At 43.2% G+C, this 19968-nt stretch overlaps 2 protein-coding genes across 8 annotated transcripts in view; one reads left to right on the top strand and one right to left on the bottom strand.

Annotated features, from left to right (window-relative positions):
• Positions 1-127: 127 nt before the first annotated feature.
• MSH6 (mutS homolog 6) lies at positions 128-11045 on the top strand. 2 transcript variants are annotated; one of them, XM_031598848.2, is made up of 10 exons: positions 128-377; positions 909-1111; positions 2701-2876; positions 4068-6609; positions 6854-7119; positions 7670-7787; positions 9191-9280; positions 9878-10032; positions 10228-10427; positions 10877-11045. In XM_031598848.2, exons 1-10 carry the CDS (start codon positions 181-183, stop codon positions 10956-10958), a joined length of 4029 nt encoding a protein of 1342 aa, XP_031454708.2. In that variant the 5' UTR covers positions 128-180; the 3' UTR covers positions 10959-11045. The 2 variants fall into 2 exon arrangements, with proteins under 2 accessions (XP_031454708.2, XP_031454700.2); XM_031598840.2 differs by having other exon boundaries at positions 130-377; positions 4065-6609.
• Positions 11012-19968, bottom strand: part of FBXO11 (F-box protein 11) — a 65097-nt gene continuing 56140 nt past the window's right edge. For all 6 annotated transcript variants that reach the window (XM_031598866.2, XM_031598856.2, XM_090134703.1 and 3 more), the window contains exons 12-23: positions 18713-18930; positions 18346-18431; positions 18170-18264; positions 17285-17407; positions 17102-17187; positions 16676-16752; positions 16433-16576; positions 15051-15161; positions 13834-13941; positions 12915-13023; positions 12442-12540; positions 11012-12358 (exon numbers count right to left, since the gene is read on the bottom strand). In XM_031598866.2, the coding sequence (XP_031454726.1) occupies positions 12229-12358; positions 12442-12540; positions 12915-13023; positions 13834-13941; positions 15051-15161; positions 16433-16576; positions 16676-16752; positions 17102-17187; positions 17285-17407; positions 18170-18264; positions 18346-18431; positions 18713-18930 (1386 nt within the window). In that variant the 3' untranslated portion in view covers positions 11012-12228. The remainder of the gene's footprint in view (positions 12359-12441; positions 12541-12914; positions 13024-13833; positions 13942-15050; positions 15162-16432; positions 16577-16675; positions 16753-17101; positions 17188-17284; positions 17408-18169; positions 18265-18345; positions 18432-18712; positions 18931-19968) is intronic.

Below are 19968 nucleotides of genomic sequence, written 5' to 3'. Positions count from 1 at the left end.
GCGGCCCGGCGGATAGCACCCGCAGCGCAGGGCACGACCTGAGGGGGTGGAGCGGTGCCAAGATGGCGGCTCCCGCCTGACGCGGTTGGTGCGGCGCGCGGTGGGCGGGGCGCGCGGTGGGCGGGAGTGGCGCGCTGTCTTGGCGCGCGCCGGCGGCGGGCCGCGTTTCCCGCCGTGGCCATGTCTCGTCAGAGCACCCTGCTCCGCTTCTTCCCCAAGGCCCAGCAGCCGCGGGCCGCCGCCACCCCTCCGCCCGCCGGCGGGGAGAACCGCTGCCGCTCTTCCAGGGAGCAGAATGGTTTCGAGGCCGCCGCCAGGCCCGCGGAGCGTAGCAAGGAGAATGGCAAAGCGGACGGGGCGGCCGCCAAGGGCCGCGGGTAAGCGGCGGGAGCTGCGGGGCCTGGGCCTGCGGCGGGCCGGGGAGCGGAGCGATCGTCTGCGTGCGGCGCGGCCTCTGGGGTGCCGGGGCTCGGCGGCGGGGGCGTCCTGTGCGCGGGGCTCCGGGGAGCCCCGCTCGTTTCCTTCGTGCGCCCTGCCCTCCCCTGTTCTCCTGCGGGAAGCGATGGCTGTATAATCTGCCTGTCTCCAGTGCGTCGCCCGGGGCCGTCTGTAGCGCGCAGCCTGGGGTCTTCTTTTAACTAATGGCTGGTTGAGCGCTCCTCCGCCCTTAGGAAACATAGGAGGCGTCGGGTGGGTAGGGAAGGAGTGCAAAGCGGAGCCTCGGGGAGCGAAGCACAAAAAGGAGGCTGAGAGGGGTGTGGGCACCGTTAGGAGGATCTGAAGGGCTAAACGAGGTCACGCCTCCCAGCAGCTTCCCAGGCCCTTCCGCAGGCTCGCTGCTTGCTGCACTGCACGCTTTCCTCTGTGAGGACAATACTCGTTAACCCCTACGTCTCTTGTCTGTGCAGTGTCTCCAGTGTTTATTCTCCTGGGGACTTGGTCTGGGCCAAGATGGAAGGCTATCCCTGGTGGCCGTGCCTCGTCTACAACCACCCCACGGAGGGAACTATCGTCAGAGGGAAGGGGAGTTCTGCTCGGATCCACGTGCAGTTCTTTGATGTCAGTCCCACGAGGGGCTGGGTCAGCATCAAGTACCTGAGGCCGTACAAAGGTAGGAGATGTCAGTGAATTGCTTTGAAGCAGAGATGCCACTCCTTTTGGTGCAGAATCCAGGGTATGGTGTTCTCCATAGGAAATGAGCAACAAAACCAAGAGCAGTGTTGAGAGTGAAAGCATGTTTTGTCCTGCCTAATGTTAGGGAAAGTAAGTTTTTGTGGGTTAGGGGTGTTAGTGGTTATAAAGTCCTCAGCCCTCTTGTTTGTTAGGTTACAGTGAAAGCTGAAAGCTTGCTTATGTTTTAAAGTTTTTCTTTTATTTTCCATATGTTTATGAAGAAAATCAAGACAAATCTCTGAAATCCTGAAAAATGTTAAGACTGTCAAACCTTGTTTGTAAGCACGTATTTGAGAGTTGACATTTGCCCTGAGTAGGAAGATTAGGGACAAGAGCTCCATCTTAAGGGTATTGCACTTGAGCCATGATTAGTTTTAAAATGGTAATGTTATCCCAGTGTTAGTACAGTCCAGCATAGGTGAATGGGTTAACGTGCATCTTTCCTGAAGGCATTCTAAAAGAATCAGGTGTATTTTTAAAACAATTTACAGTATTTATAGAAGCAGATGTGGGTTAGAATAATTGAACTACTTACCAAAATAATTGCAGTAAAATAAGAAAAGTGCAAAACGTTTAAGCACAGGAGTACTAGTCTGTCTGCAAGAAAGGTGGCTAATTCAGAGCAGAGTATGAATATTTAAATTAAGATGAAAAACACTTATAAAAAAAAAAAAAAAAAGAGTTGATATCATTGGTTAACAGAAAAAGTATTGCTTACAACTGAATAAATATAAGCACCACAAAGCCAGGCTTTGTAACGGTTGGGCATGCGAGAAACTGAGTGATTTATGTATAAATAGATTAAGTGAAAATGAAGATGTTGCACATGAGTATGCAGTTAAATTGCATGATGGGATTTGCTCCTGCAACTGTTGTCATTATTAAAATGCATGAAAAGTATTTTTAGACTGTCTCGCTGCATTTGCAAACTAAAATGAAGATCTAGTTTGTTGATATGTTGCATTTGCTTGAAACTTCATACTTGGGTACTGAGAGCCCACAAGTGAACTACCTTGGGCCTATGGTTAATTTGGAGCTAATAGCAGTCTCCCAAGTGACTTGCAAGAACAGGTGTAAAGATGTGTTCAAGCAGAGAGCTAAAAAAGCAGATAAAGGAATCAACCTTCCCCATCTGTGGCATACTCTTCTCTGTCCCCAAGCCAAGTATATGGTATGTTATGTATTCACCATTTATTCCTTCAGCATAGCATTAAGATGAATCACAATTTTTCTGGGGATCCTTTCTAGAAACCAGTCTGTAGGTTGGTTGCCTTTGCTTTTTGTCTTTGTTACCTTGCAGAAAGTAGTTGCTTTCTGCAAGAAAAGAGGAACTGCACTGCTAAAGGGATGTGAGAGGAGGGAAAATACTTTGTATATAAAATGTACATATTATATATGTATCTTATATGTAATATATTTAATAATCTAATGATATCTAATACCTTGGATACATTTAAAAGCAAAAGATGAATGCTAACTGGCTAAATGCTGGACCAGTTCAGTTTCTGACAGATGGCTGTTTTGCAGGCTCATCAGACAGAGAGGTGCTGAAGGGAGGTATGTTCTATAGTACGAAGCCTGAAATTAAAAAAGCAATGGAGCTGGCAGATGATGCCATGAGTAAAGATAAACCTAAGCGACTTGAGCTGGCAGTGTGCAGTGAACCTTCAGATGCTGAGGAGGCAGAGGAGGAGGAAATGGAGGTAAAATATTTCTTGCTGTCATTTTCAGAAATAATGGTAGAACTTAGAAGCTGTCTCTTGGAGCTAAGCACGGAGCATCCTGCAACCTTGTGGTACAGTAATCACTGCTTGTCTGCTTGATAGCACATACAATGAATGCCTATGCTGTTTTGTATTGCCTCTGTGCTGTTAGATCATATGCTGTTCTTCTACCTTTTCTAGTAAGAAAAACAAGTCTAATGTCTCTTCAGTGTTCCCTGACCTCAATAAGTTTCTTAAATTCTCTAGTATATTTATAATCTCTTCTCAGTGGCCATTCCCAAGGTGCCCCCACTTACCTGCTGTCTGACAAAGGGCTCTCTTTTATCCTCTCTGCTCATGTTCTAAACTGTCCTAATTTCAGTTGAAATTCTCACATAAAAATTGATAACTTTTTGAGTGCTGGGTTTAAGACACTAAGTTGGGTTTTGGAGCCTGATCTTGTGCAGTTGCACCAAAATGCAAATTCTTATACTGTTAATGCTAGTCTGTTGGGATAACTAAAATCTTTTAGTGTGTTGCATTCATAATGTATTATAATTCAAATACAATTTCACTACTGCCACATGCATTGGAATAAACTTCTGTGGTATGAGGAAACTGCTGATGGGCAGTAGTGTTCCTTACCTCTTCTATCAGTGTGACCTGTCTACTCTTTCTCCAGCATGACATTTCTCCAGCAACAGGTGACAACGCTGTGGGGCAAACTACCATTTTGTACTTAGTACAGTCTTTCCATTGCTATGTTCTTCTAACACAGGCACTGGTATTGTTAAAGTTTTAGGCCAAAAAGGCAAATGGAGTTCCTTTTCTTCCTACTAAACATGCATGAACTAAACAGCATGGTTAGCTGATGGAGGTGTTTCTTCTTTGTGCTGGGTGTCATGTACTGTACACCTTTTGTGTTTGAAGCTTCTATTTTTTAACATGGATCATTTATGCATATTCAAATGAAGCAGTGAGGAATACAGAGAGGAGTGATTACGCCACGGGCAGATAGTTTATTTCCCAGTAAAGAATATTCTGTGAAGTTAGACTGCTGTGTGGCTGAGACTGTCTTGTCTTTTGCATGAAGTATCATAGCTACTGCATTTGTGTGCTTCTCTTTGCAGCTGTGATATTTTACTTTGTGGCCAGAACTTTTAATAGGTCAAATAATTTCTCTTTCAGCAGATGAGTGGAAGTGCATCAGGCGACAGTGATGACAGCAATAGTGAGGAGGATGTGAAGGGCAATAAGCGAGTACCAAACAGAGGAAGTGCTGTAAAAGCCAAAAGAAGAAGAGTGCTGGATTCGGACAGTGATCGTGATGGTTCTGATGTAGAGTTCAAGCCTGATGTGAAAGAAGCAGCGAGCAGCGAGGAAGCTAGTAGTGGGGTGGATGAAAATGAAGCTACTGATGCAGAGACAGATGCAGAGAGCATTGAAGAAAGTCCCATAAAAGTCCCTTCTAAACGGAAGAGAGGAAACGTCAGCAAGCCTTCTAAAAGGAGTAGCTTAGAAAATGAACGTTCTGAAGCACCCAAAAGAGCAGCACCACTTTCGTTAGAGGCCAAGTCTAAGCTGACATTGTTTGCAGCACCTGAAAATTTTGAGTCTCAGGCAAATGCTTGCAGTGGAGGCACTAGTGGCTTTGCAGCATGGGAACATGAGAAGCTTGAGTGGCTGCAGGAAGGGAAAAAGAAAGATGCACACAGGAGACGACAGAATGACCCTGACTATGACCCATGTACTTTGTATGTACCTGAGGACTACCTTAACAAATGTACGCCTGGAATGCGGAGGTGGTGGCAGCTGAAAAGTCAAAACTTCGATGCGGTGATTTGCTACAAAGTTGGAAAATTCTATGAGTTGTATCACATGGATGCAGTCATTGGTGTGAATGAGCTGGGCCTGATATTTATGAAAGGTTCATGGGCTCATTCCGGTTTTCCAGAAACTGCATTTGGCAGATTCTCTGCTATTCTGGTTCAGAAAGGCTACAAGATAGCCCGTGTTGAGCAAACAGAAACTCCTGAAATGATGGAAGCGCGCTGCAAGGCAACGGCCCACCCAACCAGGTTTGACAGGGTTGTACGTCGGGAAATCTGCAGAATCCTTACTAAGGGCACTCAGACTTACAGCATTATAGATTGTGATCCATCAGAGAACCATAACAAATACCTTCTGTGTGTTAAGGAAAAAGAAGACTCCTCTGGACAACGTGTTTATGGGGTCTGTTTTGTTGACACATCAGTTGGGAAGTTTTATGTCGGCCAGTTTTCAGATGACCGACACTGCTCCAGGTTTAGGACTTTAGTGGCACATTACACTCCTGTGCAGGTCCTGTTTGAGAAGGGGAACCTGACTGTAGACACTCAGAAGATACTGAAAGGCTCGCTCATTTCTTGCATTCAGGAGGGGCTGATCTCTGGCTCCCAGTTCTGGAATGCATCTAAAACACTAAAAGTTCTTCTTGAAGAAGAGTATTTCAAGGAGAATCAAAACCCTGAGAATGGGTGTGTTCTGCCCTCTGTAATCAAATCTCTGACTTCAGAGAGTGACTCGCTGGGGTTAACTCCTGGCGAAAACAGCGAGTTAGCTTTGTCAGCTCTTGGGGGAATTGTCTTCTATCTCAAAAAGTGTCTGATTGATCAGGAGCTGCTATCGCTGGCAAACTTTGAGAAGTATGTCCCTGTGGATGCTGATAATGCAAAAACTGCAAGCGCCAGTAATTTCTTTGCCAGAACTGACCAGCGCATGGTGCTGGATGGAGTCACTCTGATGAATCTGGAAGTCCTGCAGAATGGAACTAACGGAACCACGGAAGGTACCTTGTTGGAGAGGATTGACTCCTGTTGTACACCGTTTGGGAAGCGGCTCCTGAAGCAGTGGCTTTGTGCTCCGCTTTGTAATCCTACATCCATTAATGATCGTTTAGATGCTGTTGAGGACCTGCTGGCGGTGCCGGCTAAACTGACTGAAATTAGTGAGCATCTGAAGAAACTTCCTGACCTTGAAAGGCTGCTCAGCAAAATTCACAGCATTGGATCACCGCTTAAAAGTCAGAACCATCCTGACAGCAGGGCCATCTTTTATGAAGAAATTAAATACAGCAAAAAAAAAATTGCCGACTTTTTATCTGCACTGGAGGGGTTTAAAGTAATGAATGAAATTGTCGATGCCATGGAAGAAGTTGCCAGTGACTTCAAATCTCAAGTCCTTAAGCAGTTAGTCACCCGCAAAGCCAAACATCCTGATGGACGCTTCCCAGACTTAAGTGCAGAGCTTAAAAGGTGGGATACTGCTTTTGATCATAACCAGGCTCGGAAGACAGGAGTGATTACTCCAAAGGCAGGTTTTGACTCCGATTATGATAAAGCACTACAGGACATTAAAACTGTTGAGGAAGATTTCCGTACATACCTCGATAAGCAACGCAAACTGCTTGGACTCAAATCCGTGCTGTACTGGGGGACGGGCAAAAATCGGTATCAAATGGAAATACCAGAAACCGCCATATCGCGTAATTTACCTGAAGAATATGAGCTGAAGTCAACCAGGAAGGGATACAAACGTTACTGGACCAAGGAGATTGAGAGGATGCTGGCTGAGTTGATTAATGCTGAGGAGCGAAGAGATGCGGCTCTGAAAGACTGCATGAGGCGTTTGTTTTACAACTTTGACAAAAACAGCCAAGACTGGCAGACAGCCGTACAGTGCATCGCTGTGCTAGGTAAGAGCCTTTCTTGCAAGTTTTACATAAAGTAAAATTACTCTTCCATAGTAAAGGATGAAATCTGGTCATGGTAAGCCAAATTAAAAAAAAAAAGAAAGGGCTGTGGCCGGCCCTTCATCTGTGGTTTAAAAACTCTGGTTGTGATAACAGCATTAATATGGCAGAACAGGTGGGGTGCTGGGTCTTGCTGTTCCCAAGCTCTTTCATCATTCCTGTTGTGGAATTTCTTTTAATCTTGTAGATGTCTTGATGTCCCTTGCTAACTACAGTCAAGATGGTGATGGACCACTGTGCCGACCTGTAATTCTACTGCCTGTGGATAGTTCTCCTCCCTTCCTGGAACTGAAAAATGCACGCCATCCTTGCATTACAAAAACTTTCTTTGGGGACGATTTTATTCCTAATGACATCGTGATAGGCAGTAAAGATGAAGATGGCGGTAGTGAAGCTTCCTGTGTGCTAGTCACTGGCCCAAACATGGGTGGCAAATCAACACTCATGAGACAGGTGACTGCCAAGCTACATAAAACTGAGTATTCCAGGGTGCTTGTGTTTTGATGAAAGGAATTGTGACTAGCTGTTTGTAAGGGTCCCAGTGGTGATCTGAGTGATAACACTGCAGCCAAGTTATAATTCAGGTTGAAAATGCTTATGTTTAGGTAGTAGATTGTCTATTTCTTCACTTTATTGGGGAATCAGTTTTATTGTTCTTGTGAGAGATGGTTGGAAAGTGTGATAGAGCATCATAGTGATCTTACCCCAGGACTTGGCATCATCTGACAAAGGATGCTTTGGCTTGAATAAGATGAAAACAATTTGGAGGCAAGTGGGGAAGCAATAGGGAGTTTGCCTTACAAGCACTGCTTGCTGTGTTTTCAAGGCTGTCAGAGTACTTTACTCTTGTAATCGGGGATTATGACGCTGCAACTTGGAGCTGCTAAAACAGTGGGAGAAGTTTTATGTACTCAAGTCTTAGCTTTGTTCCCTTGTTCTCTGTATGGAACCGGAACCCCAAGCACACAGTGGAATTTCATGTGTGGCAATGTTTGTTCCGCAGGCTGGTCTCCTGGTTATAATGGCTCAGCTGGGATGCTACGTGCCTGCTGAGGTCTGCAGGCTCACTCCCATCGACAGAGTATTTACACGGCTCGGTGCCTCTGACAGAATCATGTCAGGTGAGTTTCTGAACTCCAGTGTTCTGCCATGGAGGGAGGTTCTTAGCACACACGAATGCAGGTGGGAGAGGGATGCTGTGTCATACTTTCACGGAGAGCTGGGGAGAGTGCTTTGTCTGCCATTGTTTGATACACTTGTTTGTTCCATGTGTGTATTGTCTGTTCTTTTTGACACTCGGGTTCACTTGTCAGTGGAATATTGCATTTTCCCATTGAAGTGAAGGCCGCAACAACTACACTGGGGATGTATGCCTGGGGTGGTGTGCCCAGAGTCACAGGGCTGGAAAAATAATCTTTGTGCTACTAAGTGTAGTATCACAATTCAGCTAAGGAAGGTGTAGATTTTCTGTGATCTTTGTACTGGAAGATGTGGGTCAGTGAATATGAAAACCAAAGCCTACTGAATTTTGTTGCGCATGAGGAATTTGGAAATGAATCATTCAATCTGAGCACTTAATTAAAGAAAAAACAAGTACTTCCCCAATTGGAGGCTCCTGCAGCTCTTTGCTGTTTTGTTTAACTTCAGTACAAAAACAAAACCATACCAAGTCCTGGAAGTGCAGAGAATATTACTGGATGGTGTTTAACCATGCCTGTATGAAACTTGTTTTTGAGCACAACAGTGGGGGAGGGGATTATGTGGTTGTGACCCAAGGATACAAGAAGTAAACACTTCTCTACTCAGAAACTGCAGTAGTTACTGTTGCATGTGATGAGTAGAGCAGGAATGAACCCTGCAAAGGATTGGTAAAGCTGGATTTATACCTATGGGAATATAGTGTGCAAGGCTCTGAATGTACTTCTGCTTGTAATCTGTTTTAAAACAAACAGCAGGATTTCAGGTCATGGATTGTAACTTGGTGTGCTGGCACTCCTGGCAGACATTTGGTTTTCAGAGTGAAGTTTTTACTAAGAAAGGTTGGTTTGGATGATTACAGCCTTAATTGTTTGAATAATCCATTACTTTGTCATCACCCACCAAAAAAATAAGGCCATTTCTTAAATCTTTTTAAGGCTTCCTGCTTTTTGTTTTTTATGTTTATTCCACATTGAAAAGCCATGTATATATGTGAGGGCTGCCTCTTGTGCATTTGAGAGCAAGAAGGAGCAAAAGATCTTTGACTTGTTTCCTTTGTGCCTTTCTTTTCATCAAGCTAATAATCTGACCAGTGCTCTGAGTGCACAGATGAGTAGGATTTGGTGCCTAATCAGTACACATGCTGTCAGTCAAATTAAGCCCCCACTCTTCTCATGCTAGGAAAAGAAAAAGCGTTATGTTTTTGATGAGTTTGCTTCAAGTTTCATTTTAGCTTGACTAACACCCAGTGCAGATCAAACAAGCTTTCAGCTGTGTTCTTCAGCTCTTCAATGCCTTCATAGCTATTTTTTTCTCTTCTTTAAAGGTGAAAGTACCTTCTTTGTTGAATTAAGCGAGACTTCCAGCATCCTGCAGCATGCAACAGAGCATTCCCTCGTTCTTGTGGACGAACTCGGTAAACAGTCTGCTTTGTAACAGATGGAAACTGCCTGAGATGGGCAGTAGGGCTGTGCAGATGAGAATGGGGTACACAGAGGGAGTTGTAGTGCAGTGCCACTGATGTGTAATGAGACACTACCCATGTCATCCCCTCTAAAACATGGATCCCTTGGGTGCCCTGGGAACCAGCACACCACCTCCCATCCTCCATCCCTATTAGCCTATTTATTTCCAGCTGAGTTTTCCTGCTGGCCTTTACTAGATTACATGCAGCAAACCTTTAGCATGCCAGCAGCAAGTCTCAGAGCAGAAATGTTTTCTGCAGTACAGAAGAGATAGTGGCAGTTATGGAGCAGATGCTGCAGTCACTTGGCCCTGCTGGTGGCTCTCACTGCAGTTTCTTTCCTCCCCGCCCTTGCTGTATGGAAGAGGGTTTGCTGTGTATTAGCTTGCAACATCTCAGTGAACTGTATTTGTAAGTCTTTAGGAACAACAGCTTTGCTTCTGTTGATCCATCTTAACACTCGTGGGGGTCTCTTCAGGAGCAAGTAGATGTCAGACTGTTTACCTTTTTGGTTCTTGGGGATGACAGAGCTTTTCCATTTCACACCAGGCCGAGGCACGGCTACGTTTGATGGAACAGCGATAGCAAGTGCAGTTGTTAGAGAACTTGCTGAGAACATCAAGTGTCGCACGCTGTTCTCCACACATTACCACTCCTTAGTAGAGGACTACTCAGGCAGCGCGGCCGTGCGGCTTGGACACATGGTTTGTATCAGCTGTAATGTGCAAATCCTGAGCACCAGCGGATGGGATTTGTCCTGGTGGCTGGCAGACCTCGTGCTGTGAACACTTCTCTGCAGCCTTCTGCTCAGACCCAGAGCTCCCATGGGAGCAGGTAGTTTTGTGCAGCTGCTTGTCTTGTGTGACAAAAACTAACCGGCAGTCATTTCACTTTTCTAGGCTTGTATGGTGGAAAATGAGAGCGAAGATCCAAGCCAGGAAACAATTACATTTCTGTATAAATTCATTGAAGGAGCGTGTCCAAAAAGCTATGGCTTCAATGCAGCAAGACTTGCTGACATCCCAGAGGAAGTTATTCAGAAAGGGCACAGAAAAGCAAAAGAGTTTGAAAAAAAGACAATGTCACTGAGAATATTCAGGTGAGGCCTCTGTTCTCTATTCTGAAGTAGGATGTTGCTTTCTTGGCAGCCATTTTACAATTTGGTTGCTGCTTTGTCTTTAGAAAAGCAGAGCAGAGGGGAGGAAGTAAAACCATTTTTGTGAATATCAAATGTACAGTCACTGGGGAAGGGACGTTCAGCTGGCTGTAAGATAGCAGATTGAATGCTGTAGTTTGAGCCTGGGTCACTGTGCTTGTGCCCAGGGCAAAGAGCGTGACTGCAGAGGGACAGGGTGTGAGCTGAGCCAAACCCAAGGGCTGCGAGTGAGCCCGTGCTGGTGGCTGCTGGGGAACAGCACTGGTGCCTCTGCACTCAGGTGCTGTAGGCTGACAGCAGCCTTGACCCCACACAAGGATGGCATGTGTGTCAGGTACTCCTGCCCCTTCGTTGCTATGTTCAATGACAGTGATGCTTTTTGCTTCCCTCAGGTTTCTGTGCCGGGTGGTGGATGGTGCGACACGTGATGCGAACGCGGTAGGGAAGCTCAGCACTATGCTCAGTCACCTTTAAGCTTGAGGAGTTTTTGTACTAGCAGTTTGTCAAAAAGGTGGTAGCAGACAACGTTATGATCTAATAAACTTTATTTTTTAAAAATGACCATTTTTCCATTGTCTTTCCTAGGAAATTAAACCCTTTAATTCTTACCTACCCTCTACATAATGGTTATTGAGTACTCCACAATATATTAAGTCTAGATGTTATGGTACATGCATACACTTTCAGGCTGTTGATTACCCACTGTCACCAATACACATAAATGGAAAAAAGCTATGAAACTGTATAGGGCTGTATATATACTTGTCTCAGCTTCATTAGAGCAGGAAATTGCTGCGATTTCCAGCAGGTTATGTAAAGTAATGTCCAGACTGTTCAAAAAAAACTATGAACAGAGTAAAATACAAGACTGTTTTGAGGAGACTTTCTACCGTGTACTTTAAAACATAGTAAAATTTCACTCACAAAACTTAGTTACATGGGTACTCTGTTTTATAGTGCATTATAGTCTAGGAAGTCTCATTAAAACACTCGCTTTTTTGTTAGGGTGGTTTGAGTACAGACTATTGCTGGGGCAGGGAAGGAGATTATTCTAACTTCAGAGGACACCAGAAAAATTGCTGGATATAATTTAAGATTAGTGTTTTCTCTTTCATAGAAAGAACGTACATACTGGGACATGAGTACAGTTACAGCAAGTCTAGGTGTGCTAACAAAACAGGACACATTCAAGTACAATAAGATTTTTTTTTGCTTGAAATTAGAAACAAACTACATGAGATTAAAGCATTAAAATCATATTTCTCAATCTGAATAAATGTTAAAAAAAAAAAATCAAAAGAAATGCAGAAGTGCTAGCTCACATTTTTTTTTTTTACCATGTTACAAAAGCAATTGGTACCCATGTCCATAAAGGCAGCAACAAAGAATGCTGCTTGTCTACAGAATAGTACTACTGCAAATTGGACTGCGTTTCAATGCTACTTGTAAAAACACCAGCTTTCGGAAGTTGGTATCTGTACAAAATTGCAGCTTATTTTTTCTTCACTTCTGTCCCTTCAAAGTCTTTGTTTACACAGTAATGCTAAAACGCCCAGTTCTGTTATCCTGAGTCAACATATTGCCACTTTCTTTTTTGGTAGGTTGAGCTCCATAGTGTCAACACCTCACACATCCGCTTTAATACAGTCTCTTTCTGCAGAAATGGGCAAGTATAACTTCCTCCAAAAAAAAAGGTTTAACAGTTATGATATTAGAATGGCAGGACTTTCTTTCTGAAAGGAATTCAGTTGTGCTGCAATGTATTAGATTCTATAGGTGGAGCAGAGTCATATAGCGTATCTGTATCATGTGTAGGCTCTCCAGCAAGTGTACAGGGATTAGACAGTGTTCCAGCACCACAGTCACAGAAAAACCTACAAAGAAAGAGAGCTCTTTAGTTCTCACGCTTGCATCACCAAAAGAGCTCGACGCGCTCGCAGCAAACATACCAACATACCTATCATGTCTAATGAATTCTACGTCATGTCCTTGATGGCACTTCTTAATGCAGTTCACACAAATGGCGTTGCGGTCTGTGGTGTTGCAGGTGTGACACCTGGAGAGAGATGCATCGGGCATGAACCAAAACCCAGCAGGCTGGGATGGGGGGCTGGGGAGGGCATGGGGGCAGAGCAGCACTTAAGTACACACACAGCAGTAACACCTGGGAACTTCACTTTAACTGGGATCTCCTGGCACGCTCCTGGCTGTGTTTTGGAAAAGGAGCTCTGCCATGCGCTGCCTTGGGGCTCAGGTTCGTGGCAACCATCCGTTTTCCTCAGCTCAATGGAACCTGACTGAATCTCTTCTCTCAAAACTGAGAGAACACATCTGTGTGCTACTGACATAGCAACTTTTAGGGGCCTTGCTAAAGAAGGAGGGGGCTTGTCTGAGGAACCCTACTGTGGGTGGCCAGAAGGAAACTGTTACCTGTAGAAGTCATGCATGGGATAGCTGGTGTAACTGGATATCTTATATAAACACTGGCCTCTACTGACAGCTTTTTCTATGGCATCTTGATTGTTCATTATTTTGTTATCTGTTGGGGGGGAAAGAAAAAACAAACACACTAAGTCAATGTCTTTTCAAAGACATCCAAGTTGTTTTTTTCCCACCTTTTAAGGCCTAGAACGATTAGGAACAGTTAGTTCTATGTGTTTTAGTTTTGGCACTTGTGCAGATGAACGACTCAACGCAAGACAGCTGCTCAAAGGCAAGGCAGATGCTCAGACAATGCAGTGCAGTGCTCAGCCCAGAAAGACTGCTCCTCTGTGCATGGATTTCATGAAACCTCTGACCCACCCTTGTTTAATACTTTGTGAACTGGTTTGTGAAGGATGGTTAGAGACAGATTAGATCCCATCTTGTGCACACTTTATCAGACATTGGAACTGGATGCCTCTAAACTGCTCCTATTTTCTGAAAAAGTGCTTTGGGATTGTGAACATCCATGCTTCCAGATCCCAAGAGCTGAGTGAGGTGTGCTTCTTTACCAGACATTTGTTTTCAGAGCTGTGACAGAAGACTTCCCATTATCCTAGCTTAGAACATCAATTAGAGATGTGCAGTGACCATCTCACCTGCTCAAAACCATGACCAGCTCCGAGACAGAAGAGCTAATAACCATTTCTACATGACTGGAAAACCTTAAGTTACCTTTGGAATGTTCTGGCTACCTGTCCAAAAATCTCACTTACTGCCCTCAGCCCAAGTGCTTAATTACAAACTCAGCTCAAAGCCATCCCATATCAGAACCAGAAGCTGAAAAGAAGCGGTCCAATAAAATGGCAAACCAGCACTGAATTAAAGCACAAAGTGACCAAACACAACCAACAAAGGCTCGGCTCACCTTTCATTGTGACGTTGACACCAGATGCGAGAAATAAACCCCCAAAGCGGTTGTTGAAAATCTGATTGCCTTCTAATGTTGCAGTAGCGTGATTTGTTATTTCAATGCCTGTTGTGGGTTGGGAATAGAAGAGAGGAAAGAAAAGTGGGAGAAGTCAGTCCTTAGCCATTGCGCAGCTGCACCTCCCTGTGGAGCTGTGAGGGTTTCTGTGTGTTTTTGTGTTTTTTTTTAAACAATAAGCTCAAGGACAAAAAGAAAGCTGACATGGTTGAAATGGGGACTCTGAAGCACTATAAATCTGAGGTTCAAATGCTCACTGAATCCTTTCAGAGAGCTACAGTTGGCACACATGATTTCTAGCAGTAACAATATATTATCAGTGTATCTGATAACAGAGTACCATTATCAGATATTCTCGAGAGGACAGGATTTTTGGGTGCTCAACCTGCCATCTTCACATACACGGGGAAGTTCTTGTACACATACCTTACCTTTTCTAAAACATTTTTTTAAAATAAGTTTTCAAGAAGAAGACCTAAAAATCATCCCAATCTTCACTTTCATCATTAACCCACATCCTCCATGCCATTTCTCCTGAACTGCTCTTGACAGCAACCTATCGCTCCCCCCACTACACACAGAAACAACACCTTTACAGCCTCCTTCTCAGAAAACTTCCTTCTTCTGAAAAAAAGATGGGGGAAAACTCAGGAACACAAGTGTAGTTGGAATGGAATGGAAGATGTGTGGACACGTGATCGTTTAATATTAAACATTCCTCATTTCTTTTGGAGTCACAGATGCTCATTTTAATCATTTTCCAAGTTTGTGGAAATGACAGTTATACCTGAAATGCAACTGATATCCCTCTAAAATCTATTTGTTATACGGTTCCTTGTTTTAAAGCAGCAATAGAACATCCATCAGATCAGCTATAAATACCTCCTAGACAACTTTATCCAATACTTCTAAAACAAAACAGTGAAATAAATAGTATTTCACTGAAAAATGAGAAGGAAGACTACGCACTGATTCTCAACATGAGCAATAAAAGGTATTTTAGCTACAATTCTGAAATTATTTCAAGAACAGACTGAAGGCCATCCCAATCACTTGTTAAAAACCTTCAGTAACGTGGGGTAAAGACACAGATTTAGCTCAGTGAACAGCTCACTCTCAGCTCTAACACTTCAAAATTTGATCTGAACAACACAAACCTGCAGCAAAGCCATCAAATATTCGATTTTTCCTTAGCACAGGGTGGCTGTTGGTACTGATAAGAACACCAGCTTGGGCATTCCTGAAGATATCATTCTCTTCCAGAAGACCTATTACAGAAGCAGCAAAGAAGAGATTTCAGATTGTTAACATTTCCTCACCTGTAACCATTCTGGGGAATATTCATTCCTTTCATCTGAGGAATATCCATAAATAGCACTGAAGTTGGCTAGTGAAGTTTAATATCACTGCAGAGCCACAGGATGGTTTGGGTTGGAAGGGACCCTAAAGCCTACCCAGCCCCAAACCCCTGCTGTGGGCAGGGCTGCCCCCCACCAGCTCAGGCTGCCCAGGGCCCATCCAACCTGGCCTTGGGCACCTCCAGGGATGGGGCACCACAGCTCTGGGCAGCAGTGCCAGGGCTTCAGCGCCCTTTGAGTGAAGGATTTCTTCCTAACATCTAACACAGATCTCCCTCTTTTAGTTTAAAGCCCTTCATCCTTGTCCTATCACTACCTGCCTATGTAAAAAGTTACACTCCCTCCTGTCAGCTGCCTTTAAGTACTGGAAGACCTCAGAGCATAAGCACATTAGGATACTCTTTTCTCAGAATCACAGAATGGCCAGGATTGGAAGGGACCTCAAGAATCACGAATCTCCAACCCTGCTGCCACAAACAGGGCCACCAACCTCCCCATTTAATACTAGACCAGGTTGCCCAGGGCCCCATCCAACCTGGCCTTGAACACCTCTAGGGATGGAGCAGTGCATACTGTACATAATATTCTGTACATAACAGAATTTGGGAATGTAGGAATACAGAAAATCCCTCTAAATGTCATATCAATTTTATGGAAACGAGATCTTTCAACTTTCAGATTTTCTTTTTCTAGCTTCGTTCTACACTTGTCCCCTAAAACTAGCAGCCCGCCAATACAAAGCTTAATTTTCATTTTTGTTATTGTAGGACAGGAATACCTTCAAATGATTCCTTTAAAAGTGTCTCTTTTTTTTTTCCCTTAATCTTTCACACTGGCAAAATCCAGAAAGTTCACATGCAAGATGCTGGCTAGGAAACCTGAATTGAGTACTGTCCTTCAGTGAAATGGCAAAGCTTGCAGATGAGACAGAAGCACTGACGTAAGCAGTAATCAACACAGTCGTCTCAGATGAGATTAATTACCCCTTCTGCCTCCCACAGAGTTTAGTATTAGTGATGTAATTAAGCTAAAAAGCACCACGGTATGTTTGTTACTGTGATTTTATTGCTTCAAAAGACAAGAGCTGGATTTCTAAAGAGTACTTTAAAATGGACACTGCTTAAACTGAAATTAAACTCTTATTCAGAACATTTGATATATGCCAGAAAGGGAAAAATTACCTCTTCCTCCATTAAATATACAGATGCCTCCATCTCTTCCATCATGGATTTTGTTTCTTCTTAGTGTAGGATTGCTGTCTGTTTTAATCCATACACCAGCCATTGCATTATCAAAAATTTCATTGTCTTCTATAAATCCAAGCCCTATAGAGTATGAAATAAAAATAGTAAAAAATATAAAATGGAAAAAGATAATATCACAGAAAAATACCAATTAGGGAGAGATGACAGAAACAGACCTACCAGAATTATAAACAAGAATACCACCATTCTGACCTCCCCAGATTTTGTTGCGTCTGATTTTGGGGTTGCTTCCAGTTCTAGAGATACAGAAACAAAGAAATCATGTATCACAGCTTCCTGTACCTCAAGGCCAAACTATGGCAGTGCCTCTACAGAAACATCCAGATGTGACTGGTTGAAACCTTAATAAAATACTGTATTTTGAAGTCAGCAAACAGATTTAATTTTCTACACACTTCAGAGGTCAATACCCAGCCTACATTAGAGACAATTCCTTCTGCTGAGCTGCAGCATAAGAATGCTCCAACATTCTGAATTCCACACAAGTTATTTTTAGAAGCAAAGCGACAAGAACAGTTAAAAAAAAAAGGATGAAATAACACAACACAGTGTCTGTTTAGGCAGAGGAATGAGAATACACGTTACCTTATCTGAACCCCTGAGTACATGTGATTATAGATGTCGTTGTCTTCTAACACACCGTGTCCATTGTCGTAGAAATAAACTCCAACCTAGCATGTGAGAAATGTCATTATTAGTTTGAAGGTAATGAAATACAAACCATTCCTCTTCCTCCGTCCCCCTCCCAGCACGCTGAGTAAAACTCACCTGTTTCCCACTATGTATTCTGTTCCTCCTCAAGACCGGAGTGCTCCCTGTTGTCACCCAGACCCCAGCCAAAGTATTGCTGTAAACTTCGTTCTCCTCAATCACACCTTGGCCTTTTTCATGCTGAATACAAGAAGCGTAAGAGTCGAGACCATCTGCTAAGTGCAAATACCCTTTTGCTGCTTGTACCCACCACCCCCTCACGGCCCCTTTACTGTGGGAAGTCCTTCTCTCCAGGTATATATCTGCACTCTTTTTAAACAATAAGATTATGTCACCATTTTGACTCTGTTGTAAAATTAAGAACCCTCTGCATGTGAACCACTACACTTCAAGGTTCTGCTTTAATACTTGCAAATCCTTGCTGCCTTTTGCTAGAAGAGGCACCTCCCCCGCACCAAGCCAGAGCTGGCAGCTGCTGACCCTCAGACCAACACCCAGCCTCATCCACTGGGCTGGCACACATCACTTAAGGTAATTCTTTACCACATGCTCGTGCTTAAATGGAAAGCAGTACTCTTAGTGTGAAGTGTCCTGGTTAGATCTGTAGAACAAGTAGATGAAGCTCTCCACTTGCATTAGCTGAACATCTGGTAATTTTTGGTAGGAAGACAAGAAAACGTTTCCTTCACCAAAATGCAAACTGGTTGAGGTAAATGAACAGCTGCATCAGTTTAACCAGAGGAGATCTTGTATGTGCTGAAAACTACATTTTATTCTTCACTTTACAATACAAGTTTCACCCTGGCACAACTAGCCTATTTTACAACCTAAGAAATGCAGTCAGTGTAAGCACAAGCATGCACTTTACACACAATACTCTCCTTCTGTAAGCTTCTATGAACTGAAAGCAAGTATTCCTGCCTGCCTGCAGGTAATGCTTACCACGTAAATGCCACCATGCTGACCATCATGAATCTTGTTGTGTCGAACTATGGGACAGCTGTTTGTTCTAATCTGTATTCCTGCCAATGCATTACCTGTTAAAAGAAATGGTATTCAATGCAACTTCTGTGCTCATTTTTCTCTGCATCTAAGATGCAGTAAGAAAAGCAGCTTACCATAAATGTCATTTCCTTCAATAAGGCCTCTTCCATCACCGAAGATATAAACACCACCTTGATTCCCATTAAAAATTGCATTGCCCCTAAGAAGCAAGATAATCGTTATGGAATAGTGTCATACAGTGCTATACAACACACAGTGCCTAGGACTGTACAGCACTCAGAGCTGAAACAAAACAGAAACAGAATCTTTGTTTTGTGACTTTTCAAGAAATACCCACTTCAAGTAGATGCACAGCCAAACACAGCCACTTCATTTTTACACATACAGGAACACTCACAGTTCAGTATCAATAAAGAAAATAAAGTTGCACATTTCCTATTCCCACCAAAGCTCCACCACTAAGCAGAAAAATATCAATACCTTATTGTTGGGTCACTGTTTGAGGTAATCCAAACACCTGCAAAGTTGTTTGCATAGATTTTGTTCTCTATGAATTGTCCTCTTCCTTTTTCGTGGACGTAGATGCCCCCAGTCTGGCCATGATGGATTTCACACCGAACCACTGTTGGATTGGCATATGCTTTCACTTCAAAACCTGCTATCCTGTTCCTATGGATGTTGCAGCTTTCAAAATAACCCTTAAGACACAGAACATAAAAAGTTTCCTGTAAATATCCTTTGTAAAGTGAAGGCTGAATGTTCTGATATTCCCTCCCTTCCCAACATCACTATTATTTAAGAGGGAACAGCACCTGAATTGACAAAGTATCAGTACTTATTTGGCTAATTAAAACAGCCTGTGTCACTTGTTTTTGTTCCATCTACTCTAACAGACACTGCTTTGAAATAAATTGGGGTTACATTTTTTAACTCATGTGATTTTGTTCACTGCTTTTCTTCTCCAAAGTGTTTTTCTTCTGCGCCTCTAAGGAGGGTTTTCTTCCTTCTCTCTTTCAAAGATCACACCATTACAGAAATGCAGATATTTCACATCAGCTGTTTAAAAAATACAAGTCTTTAAAAATAAAATAAAAAAAAAAACAGGGATGTTTTAAGATTTCTTAAGTGTTTACTGATGCTCATACTCTTAAAATAAAAAAAAGTTCTGAAAAATTTGCCTACCAAAGTCTGGAACAGCCTCTATCTGAGAGTAGGTGGATTTTATAAAGACAGCATAAAAGCAGCATAAAAGAACCCACATTCACTATGCAAAACAAATCCTTTCTTTTTAGGGCAAAGGAGAAATCTGCTATACGCTACAAAAGGCCAAAGGGATTTTTATGCATTCTACAGAGAGACTGGCATGAGCTTCGTTTACATTCTGGACTGTATAAACACTCCTTTAAAATTACCAGATCTGTAATATTTTAAAGAATGACTTCTCATTTGGGAACAAGGAAAACGAAGCCTTATGCTTAGGACTCCATTTCAACATCATAAAATTACTTCAGCTCATTCTTCCAGTCAACTGAAGGTTCTCTGTTGTTTGCATACAGCGACCCAACTCCATTCCATCTGGCATCTTGTCTCTGGCACCTGGCAAGAGACATCTGTGTGTGGCAGGGAGGGCTGCTTGGCACTTGGCAAATGGCAGAACATCGCTGGTTTAGGAAGAAGAGGTTAAGTTTCACAGGCATCAGAAGACAAAAAACAGGCTGAAAACTTGGAAGTGAAAA

This window comes from Phasianus colchicus, chromosome 2 (genome assembly GCF_987193195.1).
Source record: "Phasianus colchicus chromosome 2, bPhaCol1.hap1.1, whole genome shotgun sequence".
NCBI classification, from domain to species: Eukaryota; Metazoa; Chordata; class Aves; order Galliformes; family Phasianidae; genus Phasianus; species Phasianus colchicus.
Note: the sequence above shows the minus strand (reverse complement) of the source record. Positions and strands in the feature narration are given on the sequence as shown.